We start from the raw sequence: 13940 nt of genomic DNA, 5'->3' as shown, positions 1-13940 counted from the left end.
GCTTTTGATGTTGCCATATGATAAGGGGCTCTCCGATTTGCATTTTCTCCGGTATTTTTGGTATTTTACTTTTTACAGAAATACGACTAGTTGAATTCACTCGTAGCATTCCGCTAGTTTTGTAATCATTGACTTATGTATATCATTTTTTTTTTATTAAAAGAGGGACGAAAGATACCAGAGGGACAGTCAAACTCATGAATCTAAAATAAACTGACAACTCCATGGCTAAAAATGAAAAAGTCAAACAGACAAACAATAAAAGACATGACACAACATAGAAAACTATAATAAAAAAAAAACAAAAAAAAAACACTAACCCCACCACAAACTAGGGCTATCTCAGGTTCTCCGGAAGGGTAAGCAGATCTTGCTCCACATGTGGCACCCACTTAATCTTCTCACCATTACAGATATTCTGTTTGCAATAAAAGTGGTATCAACAATAAGTAAAAACCTGATCTTGACTTCAGTGTGATCTTTCTTTTCAATCGGCGTAACTTCTATTGTAAAGATTCCTTCGAGTTTTCCATTTGAAAATTTAACCTCGTTTTTGTAACTACATACTTCTTCGATTTGTTTCTCATGATTTGCCTCTTTGTTTTTCTCTACTTTGGGAGTCCCGACCTCTTTATTATCAGTGGGTTTTGGTTATTTTTTCCTGCTTTCGATTGATGAAGGTCAGATTATGTTTAGACTATACTTTGTAGAAAATCTTTTTTTTTTACTTTGCATGGTTTTCATTGTATTGGTTATGAACGTGTTATGTTCTTCTCATTTATTTTATGATGGTATGATAGAAAACCCCTGTTTTTATATCTTTATACACAATGTATGGATTCTAGACCGTTGGTGTGCCTGTTTGAATAGTTTTACACTTGTCTAGTCATTTTGGTGACCTTTATAGCTTGCTGTTAGGTGTAAGCCAAGGTCGAATGATTGAAACCCGTTCTTTGACCTCTGCTGAATGGTTTACTTTTACAAATTATGACTTGGATGAAGAGTTGTCGCATTGCCAGATACTCAAATCACATCTTCTTTAATATTATTGTTACTCTATATTCAGTACATTTTCGTCCTTATTGGAAAACAGTAATGTAAAGGTATTTGGGTAAACCTTAACTAAAGCGTTTGTGTGATCAAGATCGTATCTATGACATTTGAGACGCTACATTGCAATATGGCGGGAGCAGGTGCTAAAACTTTTGTGGACAAAAAGCTAGCTCAAAGAAAAGTTTTATTGTTCTCTAAGTCAAATGACCCTGATTGCAAAGTTGCAAAGAATATTTTTACAGAATTTAACTTAGGACATGATATTTATGAGGTCGTTGAAATAGAAAAGAGGCAAGATTGCACCCAGATTGAGAACTATTTCCAAGTTTTATGTTTGTCTGATACTCGAGAGGTATGTGATAAATGTCAGACTGGCAAAACAGCACCAACTTTTTGATTTAAGTTAACTTGCTGACACAGTGTTCCAGCTAGGCCGTTTTCAGAGGGCGCAGCACCCGCCCTTTCCCGAGTGGCGCCCTGTGCCCTTTTTACAGTTTCCAGGGCGCCCTGCCTTTTTTGTAGATCGATTGTAAATTAATTTGTTCCTATTGATATGATACGCTAATTACTAAATTTTACCTGGGGAAAAGTTTATGACTTGTCAGACATCATATAAAAAATGAACTAACACTGACGGACACACTCTTGCAAGTTTTAAAAATGACATCCTGAAATCCCTTGAGGTCAAGTACACGCTGCTGGATAACTCAGACTAAAACAAAATCAGACTTTCGCAAACTCGGACCATGAAAGGAATAACATCGTCTTCACTTCAAAGGTTTCATCTGCTTTACCGCCCATCTTTCGATAACTCCTTAATTGGTTCAATATCTGATACAGAAGTTGATAATCAGATTCTTAGCATGTAACTGATCTAATCACTGACACTTATCGATCATTTTCATGGTCACGGAGAATTACGAACAGACTAGTTTTTGTCGTATATATATACGTGCGAAGTAACCCTATTAAATAGTCCATTCGATTGATTCCGTTGATGTACCCTGCCAAATAGTCCTTTGTTCAATTTTTATTTGAGTCCAACTTTTCCTATTTTTGGTAAGTTTGATGTTAATAGTTTAAACTAGGAACATATAAATACTGTTCCCAGGTTTGTTATAATTTTTTGAAAATAATAATTAATTTCAAATTAAGTATTGATAATTAATTTCAAATAAAGGAATTAACATCAACCATCACACTGATATTCTTCTAGTAGCCTAGTCTGCACCAAAAACTTTTTCAACTACTAGTCCGAAGACCAATATTCTGAAATTTTTCTTATTGGTCCAAACAAAGTTTTGCAAAAGCTTACTAGTCTTAATTAAAATTTTACTAGTCTGGGGCATCGGACTAGTGGCTAACCGTGCAGACTGGTAGCCCGAGTTTGTTATAGTTCGATTTTGTTATTCTGGTAGGCCAAATATCATGGATTCCAAGTACACATGTAACAGTCATTTGGCTCTGACCTAGACCATTTAAAAACAGATTTTTATTACATGGACAAACTTAAAATCGTTTAAACTATATTAAAAGAGGAGGGGGGAAGAGACTAGAGGCACAGTCAAACTCATAGATCGAAAAATAAACTGAAATTGCCATGACTTAAAAAGAAAAAGACAAACAGACAAAAAATAGTGTGCAAGGTACAACATAGAAAATTAAAGACTTAGCAATACTGACCCCACCAAAAACTACGGGTAATCTCAGGTGCTCTGGAAGGGTAAGAAGATCCTGCTGCACATGTGGCATCGTCATGTTGCTCATGTTATTACAAACCCGGTAAATAGTCTCAACTCAGTTGGTCACATTCATGTAAAGGGTTGGGATTGTACTTACCAGATCACATAAGGAACATATCCTATATCATCTGTGAAACAGTTATTATATAATGGTCAACCAACTCGTTATGACAGCCGTTAAAGTAACGAAGGGATGATTTCAACTTCAATATGATATTTGTATGAAATTATTCAAACGGGGGAAAAAAACTAAAAGTCACGGAAAAAGGGTAAAAATTAAAAAAAATATTAAGTCACATAACTTCAGTCATTTCAATCAAATTAAGCCTACAGTGTATCTAGAAATTTATAAATTCATATTAATATCATTTTTGATGTAAAAGCCAAGGAATTTTAACTTGGCACTAGAAATTTAGGCACACCACCACCTAAAAAGATAGTGATGTCTGTGTCAAATGAAGGACAGTTTATATTTATGCAAAGTAAAAAATTGTACTGTTTTAACACATTGGTTGGTCTAATCATGGAACTTTTAAATATTACTTCCATGGTCTAAAGTAGATGCAAGTATATTAATGAAAAATCATCTTTTTCAGGTTCCACAGCTATTTATAGATGGTAAATACATTGGAGGATGGCGAGAGATCCCACGACTCCATAAGTCAGGAAAACTGGCAGAAATGGTATACAACTGGAAAAAGAAATGAAAACAAGAATTCTAGTTCTACATTTTGTAGTACAAATGTAGTAAAATTGTATGACTAAATCAGTAAAAAAATAGTTTTGTACTCAATTTCAAGGACGTATAACTAACATCTAATATACGTCCTTGTCAATTTATAAAGAAATTAACTATTAATTTTGATATAAGTATGATGATATTGTGTTTTTAGATGAGTGTCATTGTTGAGACTGTTATAACTGAAAGTGATATTTGTATGCCGGTAATGCATTTATAATTTCTGTGAAGATTTTTTTTACCTTTATTTTATATAAAAATGTGTCTATTTGATAGTGCTTTTTAACAGATTGTCATGCTTTTTATTTACAGTGTCAAATGTTTTACCATACTATTTTTTGTATTAACTACTGCACATTATTTTATAAGTTTGTGATATTATACATGTAGCTTATACACGTATTACTCTTCTTTAAAATATTTAATTACAAGCCATATTTTTCAGTAGTTTGTTAATCAGCCAAATTTATTTACACTACCACCATAGTGCCAAAATGAAAGTATTGAGATGAAATACTGTAAACATGATAAAAACAATTGTGACTAAATTAATGTACCCAGAAACAGCATTAAAGGGGCACTAATCAATAGCCATTCATTTATCTAAAAGACTGATAATAACAATTACAGAAGAGTCATTCCTAAGAAAAGATTGGTGTATGTAATTGACACATGTATGATTGGTTTGTTCTGCTAAAGGTTATCAGGAATCAAGTAAAAATCACTATAGTAAATATATGCTATTGTAAGCTATACATTATTGAATTGAAACTTAACTTAAACTTGTTACATTTATATTTCTAACATGTGTTAAGATTTATTCTTTAAAAAATATTTTGATTCACAAAATAAATTGTACCTACATGTACATGTATACAATGCATTTTTAAATGATTACTGTTTCATGGCCAAAATACTTGAATTATTCTACATGTATCTTGCAATTTTTGTCCTCCTTTTTATTTGGAGATCACATTTTTTGTTAAATTGTTTTACACTTCGAAGTAATTTCAGTGTGTATTTGATTGGAGATATTAGAAGACTGGTTTTCTGGTTGTAGAAACCTGTTTAAATATATACTTTTATAAACTGTTGGTACCAGTGTATAGTTAACAAAATTATGTATCTTTCCAAATAATAATTGTTTACAGAAATTGTTTTGTTTTGTCTTTCATACCTTGAGCATTTACTTCGTATTATTATTTATACATGATTTTTTTAGTTACACATATTTGCAATATTTTCAAATATTCAGAGTTCTGATTTTTTTAGGATGAGCAATATTGTGTGTAATACAAGTAAATGGACACTTTAGTACATTTATCTTCACTTTATAAATTTATATTTACATGTTTGCTTTTATCATATTTGTAAACGTTTTGTAGTAGACTATTTTTCTTGTTAATTAAGAAAATAAATTTTATTTCACACATTTTATTTATTTTTATGACTGCTGTTGCAGTTCTATTTTTAAAGTGATATACTTGTCTCATTCAGCAAGGTCTTTTGCAAATTATGGAAAAGATGGACTTGTCCATTAAAAGAATGTGCTTTTTAAAGCATTTTCAACATGAACATAATCACTTACATATTTGAAGATGCATCAAATTTTTTATGGTCTAGATCCATTAGACCCTTTGTTTCCTCATTCAGTACAAGGTTAAAGTTTGGGTAAGAATATGAAAATAAGAAGATGTGGTATGATTGTCAAAGAGTACCCTCTTTATAATTGACCTAATGACACAGACATAACTTTAGGTCACTGTTCCACCTTCAACAATGACCAAAGGCTACTACGTATATTCAGCAAATAATACAGGAAATGACAAATGTTTAGCAATTCAAACCAGAAAACTAACGACCTGCTTTATGAACAAATGAAAAGCAGTGCAACACATGAAACAGAAACTTCATAACATGAGGCTTCTATATACAAAGTATGAAGCATCCAGGTCTTCCATCTTGTAAAATATAAAGCTTTAGAGAACTAAGAACACCACTGCTGCCGGATCACAATCGGAAGTCGCATGTCTGACAATAACTTCATAATATAGGAAAGAAATCCTACTGTTGGTATTCTCTTTTCCCATACTGCAGCAAAACCATTTTAAAAAATTTTAATCTTTATCACAAACTACAATACTATCATAGCTAGCTTAGTTGATTCCTAAAAAAAACAAGCATATTTTGAGGCTCCATTCCAAATTGTGTTCTGTCATCTTTTTTTGTTGTTGATTTAGTGGTTTTTCTGTTGGTATCAGTGTAGATATGTTATAGCGTGTTTTACTTAAATAAGTTCTGTAAGGGTCTATATAGACAGAGAGGGAATTTGTGTGCATATACCAGGTATAATAGGTTAAACCTCACCAAGTGTTTGCCTGGACCATGATTTTGTCTTTATTTGTACTCTTATTTAGGAGTCTGGTCAAGAGTTTCTAGTGATGCTTGTTGTACTGTAAAATATTTTTTTGTCATTCCAGTTTTCATCTTATTAAGGGGGCTCACGGGTCTAAATCATTTTTTTTTATCTTATATAGGATTTCGATATATTTTTCTATAAATGAACTTTATCTTATACTTAATAGAAAAATGAAATAAAACTAGAGGCTCTCAAGAGCCTGTGTCGTTCACCTGTTACTGTATTTACTGATGTCAATCATCTTGGTTGGTAGGTGGGGTCATTAGACATTTTTTTTTAATAGATACCCTAGTAATAATTGTGGCCAAGTTTAAATTTGGCCCATAGTTTTAGAAAAGAAGATTTTTGTACAAGTTACAAAAATGACGAAAAGTTGTTCAATATTGACTATAAAGGGCAATAACTCCTTAAAGGGTCCTCTTACAATTTTGATCATGTTGACTTATTTGTATATCTTATTTTGCTGAACATTATTGCAGTTTACAGTGTATCTCTATCTATAATAGTATACAAGATAATAACCAAAAACTGCAAAATTTCCTTAAAATGATCAATTTTAGGGCAGCAACCCAACAACAAGTTGTCCGATTTATCTGAAAATTTGTGAGGGGATAGCTCTTATTCTGATGGACATTTAAATCTTGAGAGATTTACCCTAAATGTCTTAGTTTCAAAGATATAAATCAAAAACTGCATTTTACCACTGTGTTTTAATTTTAGCCATGTCGGCCATTTTGTTTGATAGATGTCATCGAACACATTTTTTAAACAATATACCACAATGATAATTGTGGCCAAGTTTGGTTAAATTTGGCCATGTAGTTTCAGAGAAGAAGGTTTTTGTACAAGTTACAAAAAATGACGAAAAGTTGTTACAAGAGTGCACACACTTCTTTACTAATCCTTGATACTATCTTGATAGACCTAAATATAAAGCTTTATTACAACTGTCACATAAACTCAACATTAACCAAAAAAAGGAAACATTGATCAATCAACCATGAAAATGAGGTCAAGGTCAGATGAACCATGCCAGGCAGACATGTACAGCTAACAATTCTTCAATACAACAAATATAGTTGACTTATTGCTTATAAATAAAGAAAAACAGACCAAAATATACAAACACTTAAAACTTAGCAATGGACCCTGAAGATGAGGTCAAAGTCAAATAAAACCAGCGTAACCGACATAAAGATCATAAAATATGTCCAGACACCAAATATAGTTGACCTAATGCATAAAGTATTAGAAAAATAGACCAAAACTAAAAAACTTAACTTTGACCACTGAACCATAAAAAATAAGGTCAAGGTCAGATGACACCTGTCAGCTAGACATGTACACCTTACAATCATTCCATACACCAATTATAGTAGACCTATTGCATATAGTATAAGAAAAACAGACCAAAACACAAAAACTTAACTATAACCACTGAACCATGAAAATGAGGTCAAGGTCAGATGACTCCTGCCAGTTGGACATGTACACCTTACAGTCCTTCCATACACCTAATATACTAGACCTATTGCTTATAGTATCTGAGATATGGACTTGACCACCAAAACTTAACCTTGTTCACTGATCCATGAAATGAGGTCGAGGTCAAGTGAAAACTGTCTGACAGACATGAGGACCTAACAAGGTACGCACATACCAAATATAGTTATCCAATTACTTATAATAAGAGAGAATTTAACATTACAAAAAATCTTTAACTTTTTTTTCAAGTAGTCACTGAACCATGAAAATGAGGTCAAGGATATTGGACATGTGACTGACAGAAAGCTCGTATCATGAGGCATCTATATACAAAGTATGAAGCATCCAGGTCTTCTACCTTCTAAAATATTAAGCTTTTAAGAAGTGAGCTAACACCACTGCCGCCGCCGCCAGATCACTATCCCTATGTAGAGCTTTCTGTAAAACTAGAGGCTCTCAAGAGCCTGTGTCGCTCACCTGTTACTGTATTTACTGATGTCGGTCATCTTGGTTGGTAGGTGGGGTCATTAAACACTTTTTTTAAATAGATACCCTAGTAATGATTGTGGCCAAGTTTGTTTAAATTTGGCCCATAGTTTCAGAAAAGAAGATTTTTGTACAAGTTACAAAAATGACTAAAAGTTGTTCAATATTGACTATAAAGGGCAATAACTCCTAAAGGGGTCCTCTAACAATTTTGATCATATTGACTTTTTTGTAGATCTTACTTTGCTGAACAGTATAGCTGTTTACAGTTTATCTCTATCTATAATAGTATTCAAGATAATAACCAAAAACTGCAAAATTTTCTTAAAATTAACAATTTTAGGGCAGCAACCAATCAACGAGTTGTCGGATTCATCTGAAAATTTGTGAGGGGAAAGATCTTATTCTGATGGACATTCAAATCTTCAAAGATTTGCCCTAAATGTCTTAGTTTCAAAGATATAATTCAAAAACTGCATTTTACCGCTATGTTCTAATTTTAGCCATGTCGGCCATTTTGTTTGGTAGGCGGGGTCATCGGACACATTTACCACAATGATAATTCTGGCCAAGTTTGGTTAAATTTAGCCATGTAGTTTCAGAGAAGAAGATTTTTGTACAAGTTACAAAAAATGACAAAAAAGTTGTTAAAAATTGACTATAAAGGGCAATAACTCCTTAAGGGGTTGACTGACAATTTTGGTCATGTTGACTTATTTGTAGGTATTACTTTGCTGAACATTATTGCTGTTTACAGTTTATCTCTATCTTTAATAGTATTCAAGATAATAGCCAAAAACTGCAAAATTTCCTTAAAATAACCAATTCAGGGGCAGCAACCAAACAACAAGTTGTCCCATTCGTCTGAAAATTTCAGGGCAGATAGATCTTGACCTGATCAACAATTTTACCCCATGTCAGATTTGCTCTAAATGTTTTGGTTTCAAAGATATAAGCCAAAATATACATTTTACCCCTGTGTTCTATTTTTAGCTATGGTGGCCATCTTGGTTGGATGGCCAGGTCACCGGACACATTTTTAAAACTAGATACCCCAAGGATGATTGTGGCCAAGTTTGGTTAAATATGGCCCAGTAGTTTCAGAGGAGAAGATTTTTGTAAAAGTTTACGGACGACGGACGACAGACGACGGACGCAGGACGACAGACGACGGACGCCAAGTGATGAGAAAAGCTCACTTGACCTTTCAGGTCAGGTGAGCTAAAAAGTTGCAGGCTCAACAAAACTAGAGGCTCTTAAGAGCCTGTGTCGCTCACCTAGGTTTTTGTGAATATTAAACAAAGGACGTAGATGGATTCATGACAAAATTGTGTTTTGGTGATGGTGATGTGTTTGTTCATCTTACTTTACTGAACATTCTAGCTGCTTACAATTATCTCTATCTATAACTAACTTGGCCCAGTAGTTTCAGAGAAGATTTTTGTATAAGATTACTAAGATTTACGAAAAAATGGTTAAAAATTCACTATAAAGGGCAATAACTCCTTAAGGGGTCAACTGACCATTTCGGTCCTGTTAACTTATTTGTAGATCTTACTTTGCTTAACATTATTGCTGTTTACAGTTTATCTCTATCTATAATAATATTCAAGATAATAACCAAAAATTAACAATTTAGGGGCAGCAACCCAACAACGGATTGTCTGATTCATCTGAAAATTTCAGGGCAGATAGATCTTGACCTGATGAACATTTTTAACCCATGTCAGATTTGCTCTAAATGCTTTGGTTTTTGAGTTATAAGCCAAAACTGCATTTTACCCCTATGTTCTATTTTTAGCCATGGCGGCCATCTTGCTTAGTTGGCGGGGTCACGCCACACAATTTTCAACTAGATACCCCAATGATGATTATGGTAAAGTTTGGAGTAATTTGGCCCAGCAGTTTCAGAGGAGAAGATTTTTGTAAAAGTTAACGACGACGGACGACGACAGACGCCGGACGCCAAGTGATGAGAAAAGCTCACTTGGCCCTTCGGGCCAGGTGAACTAAAAATCAACTATAAAGGGCAATAACTCCTTAAGGGAATGACTGACAATTTTGGTCTTGCTGACTCATTTGTAGGTCTTACTTTGCTGAACATTATTGCTGTTTACAGTTCATCTCTATCTATTATAGTATTGAAGATAATAACCAAAAACTGCAAAATTTCCCTAAAATAACCAATTCAGGGGCAGCAACCCAACAACAGGTTGTCTGATTCATCTGAAAATTTCAGGACAGATAGATCTTGACCAGATTAACAATTTTACCCCATGTCAGATTTGCTCTAAATACTTTGGTTTTTTGAGTAATAAGCCAAAAACTGCATTTTACCCCTATGTTCTATTTTTAGCTGTGGCGGCCATCTTGGTTGGTTGGTGGGGTCATGCCACACATTTTTTTAACTAGATACTCCAATGATGATTGTGACCAAGTTTGGTTAAATTTGGCCCAGTAGTTTCAGAGGAGAAGATTTTTGTAAAAGTTTACGGACGCCAAGTGATGAGAAAAGCTCAGGTGAGCTAAAAATGAGGAAATCATTCATTTACGCTCACAATCTGCCTTCGAAAGAAACATACATTTTTGTTGATGACCTTTTTTTCTGTTAAACTAATAGGAGAAATAGCGGTAATATCGAAACAAAAAAAGAACTAAATTACAGAAATCACTTAAATTTTACAATTATTTAGTTTATGTACAGCTTATTCAAAAACAACAATCAAAAATATAGGTCACTGATGAGTTAAAAAGATATTAGAAAAAATGGCATATTTGCACCAAAGGGAGATAATTTGGAGCTTTTTCAGTGATATCTACATTTAAAAAGCATCTTGGGCCAACACTAATTGATTTTTTGGAATGATTTTTGTACCATATGATAAAGTAACTACAATGTACTACTTAAGGTAATAAATAAAATTTGTAATGAAAAATAAAATGTTTAATTTTTTTCTGAAAATCTTATATCTGCGAGCCTTCTTAATGTATTATTTGAGTTTCTAACAAACAAACACATCAAATTTTAAAATTTAAGTTGACTTATAAAATCCAGTATTCCAGTAGTTTATATGATGAAATTTACTCTGATGTACAGCAACTTAATATTCCACATAACGGTTTTATAACATCCGATTTAGTATTTTGAGTTCAGTTATTTTTAAATTCTAGCATTTTAAATATGCATCTTTTTGCATTGTTTTTTGTTAGTTATACTTTATAAGTTGTGCTTTCCACTGAATGTATGGTTTGTTTGTTAGACTATAAGTTGTGCTTTTCACTAAATGTATTGGTTTGTTCATCTACTGAAATAGATTAAAAGGGAGAGGGATAAGATATCAAAATACTAAATTAATCCTGTCAATTGTTCATGCCCCTTTTATCAATTTAGGAACCTTGTCTGTGATTAAACTCGTTTCATATTTTGAAGAATTTTTTGGTCATTTATCAATTTTGTTGAAGGCTTTTTGTTAAATTCTAATTGATGATTTAAGTTGACCCACCACTGACTCTTTATGCATATGATTTTGATCTAATAAAAAAAAAAGAAACAAACAGTTTTTATCAAGTTTATTGCACACTTCATTCATAACAATACAACAAACTTTTTACATCTTGTTCTTGTTCCCCTGACATAAATTAAATCACAACCTATGTATACATACTAGTGCATACAACAGCCAATCACATACATTCTAGATGTCAGGATCAACTGACTTCAATTATCCATTATATATTTCCTTATTTTCATATCCTTTATGCATACTTCCATTCATCATTAAAAACATAAGTTATCATCTTCACTAGCCAAGGATCTAGTCCCCTCCTCTCTGGTGAGGCAAAAGTATAATTTAGTCCCCTCCCCTCTGGTGAGGCAAAGATACAAACTAGCTAGGCAAGAGTTGAGATCTATTCCCCTCCTCTCTGGCGAGGCAACGATAAAGATCAATACCCTCCTCTCTGGTAAAGAAAGGAGAAGATTTGATCATAATCCTAAACTAGCAAAGATGAATAGTTATATACAGTTATCATTTAAATTATACACACATATTTATCAATAGATTTCCAAAAATGTAAGAAGTTTGTATCCAACATAGAAAACGTTGTTAAGTGTATTTAAACTACTTTTTTATACTAATGTATTTTGTAGGAAAGTGAGGGCAATGCAATGTTAATACAAAATAGTTTAACTTTCTAATATGAAAACTGTAATTTCAGAAATTTTTCAGATGTTTTTCATTGTCATAAAAATTACAGCGGGGATAGGTTTTGACAAAATTAGAACTGACCTTTTTAATTCGCTTTTGGCATTTTGTTAAAATTGCATGAATTAATCTTAAATTTTGATCTGTGTTCAACAACTATAAAACTAAAAGCAATGCTTTTTTATCTTTAATTTACAGTTAAAAAGAGATGTGAGGTATAACCTCAATTCATGCAACATGCAAATTTTTTGCATTTAACTTTTCATATGTTTATAAAATCATGCATTATTTAATGCACTTATCTAAATCTATAGACAGTTAACATTAAATATACATTTAAAGAATACTTTATACTTCTGAAGCCAGCTAAAAAAAGACCTAATTTTGACTTAGATTGAACTAAAGGTTTTTGTTTTAATTTAAAAATACATAACAAGTGTAAAATGTATTATGTAAATATCTACAAACTAAGGTCATGTATGTTACATTTCAGTATGATATACATAATTACACGATCTAATTATTATGTTCTAATGCTGACAATAATCATTAGAAGATATTTAAAAATTTTACAAATAAAAAGTAATACCGGTTACCAAAGACAATACACTGTACAATAAAATAACTATACAATTTTCAATTTTTTACATATGGCACGTAAAAAAGGCAAGTCTTATTTTGGCTACAAAAACATACACCAGTTCTACACTACTTGTAATAGAAAATCAGAGAAAATATATTTAATGATACTAAATAAAGTAATATATGTGGTCTGTACAGCTGATGGATTATAAAGTAAAATCTGTAGACCACTTTCACATTCAGAATTTTTCTGTCCATTTCCAATTTCACAATAATGCTTATGTTATTAAATCAGAGCAAAAGTTGATTATAAAGGAACTAGTAATTGGACCCCAAAAAAGTTTTGACTACTTCCATGTGATGAAAACATTTTCATAGAAGTTTCAATACGAGGGTCATAACATATACTTGCTTTACCTTTGTAATGTTTCAATCATTTTTGAATAAGAGTTACCTTTCATTTACCGGGGGGGGGGGGGGGGGGGGGGGGTAAAAAAAATGTGCTCACTATAATGTATTATAATTAAACATATATGTAATATAATAAAAGAAAACCAAACAATTTTTTTATATTGCTAAAAATTCTATTCATAATTTCTTCAACATTCATCTGCAGATTAAAAAGATTTTAAAGAATATTCCTCAACAAGAAAATAAATAAATCTACACTTAACAAAATCACTATCTACATGTAATAATAGGGTGGTACAATGCCTCAACAAAATAATGCTAAATAAAACTATGAGTTATATAATATATGTTTGATTGAGTTTTCATAAAAAAAATTAAAACATGATTTTTACACTGATGTTCAATGCTGTTCAAAAGAAATGATATAAAATAAAGAAAACTTTTATCCAATTCCTTTCTAAGTGAGGCAGATAATATTACTGACAATTTCATATAATTAAAATATCTCAAATGCAAAACTGAGCACTTTTCACATGATGTTGCATGATTTTCTAAATATAGTATACTGATAATAAGAGGAAATGAAAGTTGAGAAAATGCACATATACAGGCTCATTTGAAATCTGATAATAAACTTTGTAAATTAGTTTAAACAATATTTTATTTCAAGAAGTGCACAAAATATAATTATACAATATGAAATACAGGGATTCGGAAACAAGAAAAACTTATATAAATCCGTCTCCCTTTTAAAAAAAATGACAAAATTAGGAACATAGTATTAGAAACTCGTATAACGTAATTTTCAGTTCTTAGCT

The 13940-nt window shown here is 32.0% G+C and overlaps 1 protein-coding gene across 1 annotated transcript; it reads left to right on the top strand.

Moving 5' to 3' along the window:
* Window positions 1-1135: 1135 nt before the first annotated feature.
* On the top strand, window positions 1136-4966 carry LOC134707731 (glutaredoxin-1-like). The gene is made up of 2 exons (XM_063567747.1): window positions 1136-1405; window positions 3392-4966. The coding sequence occupies exons 1-2, from the start codon at window positions 1154-1156 to the stop codon at window positions 3500-3502; spliced, it is 363 nt and encodes a 120-aa protein (XP_063423817.1). The 5' UTR covers window positions 1136-1153; the 3' UTR covers window positions 3503-4966.
* Window positions 4967-13940: the final 8974 nt, after the last annotated feature.

This window comes from Mytilus trossulus, chromosome 2 (genome assembly GCF_036588685.1).
Source record: "Mytilus trossulus isolate FHL-02 chromosome 2, PNRI_Mtr1.1.1.hap1, whole genome shotgun sequence".
NCBI classification, from domain to species: Eukaryota; Metazoa; Mollusca; class Bivalvia; order Mytilida; family Mytilidae; genus Mytilus; species Mytilus trossulus.
This window is presented reverse-complemented; position numbering and strand designations above follow the sequence as displayed.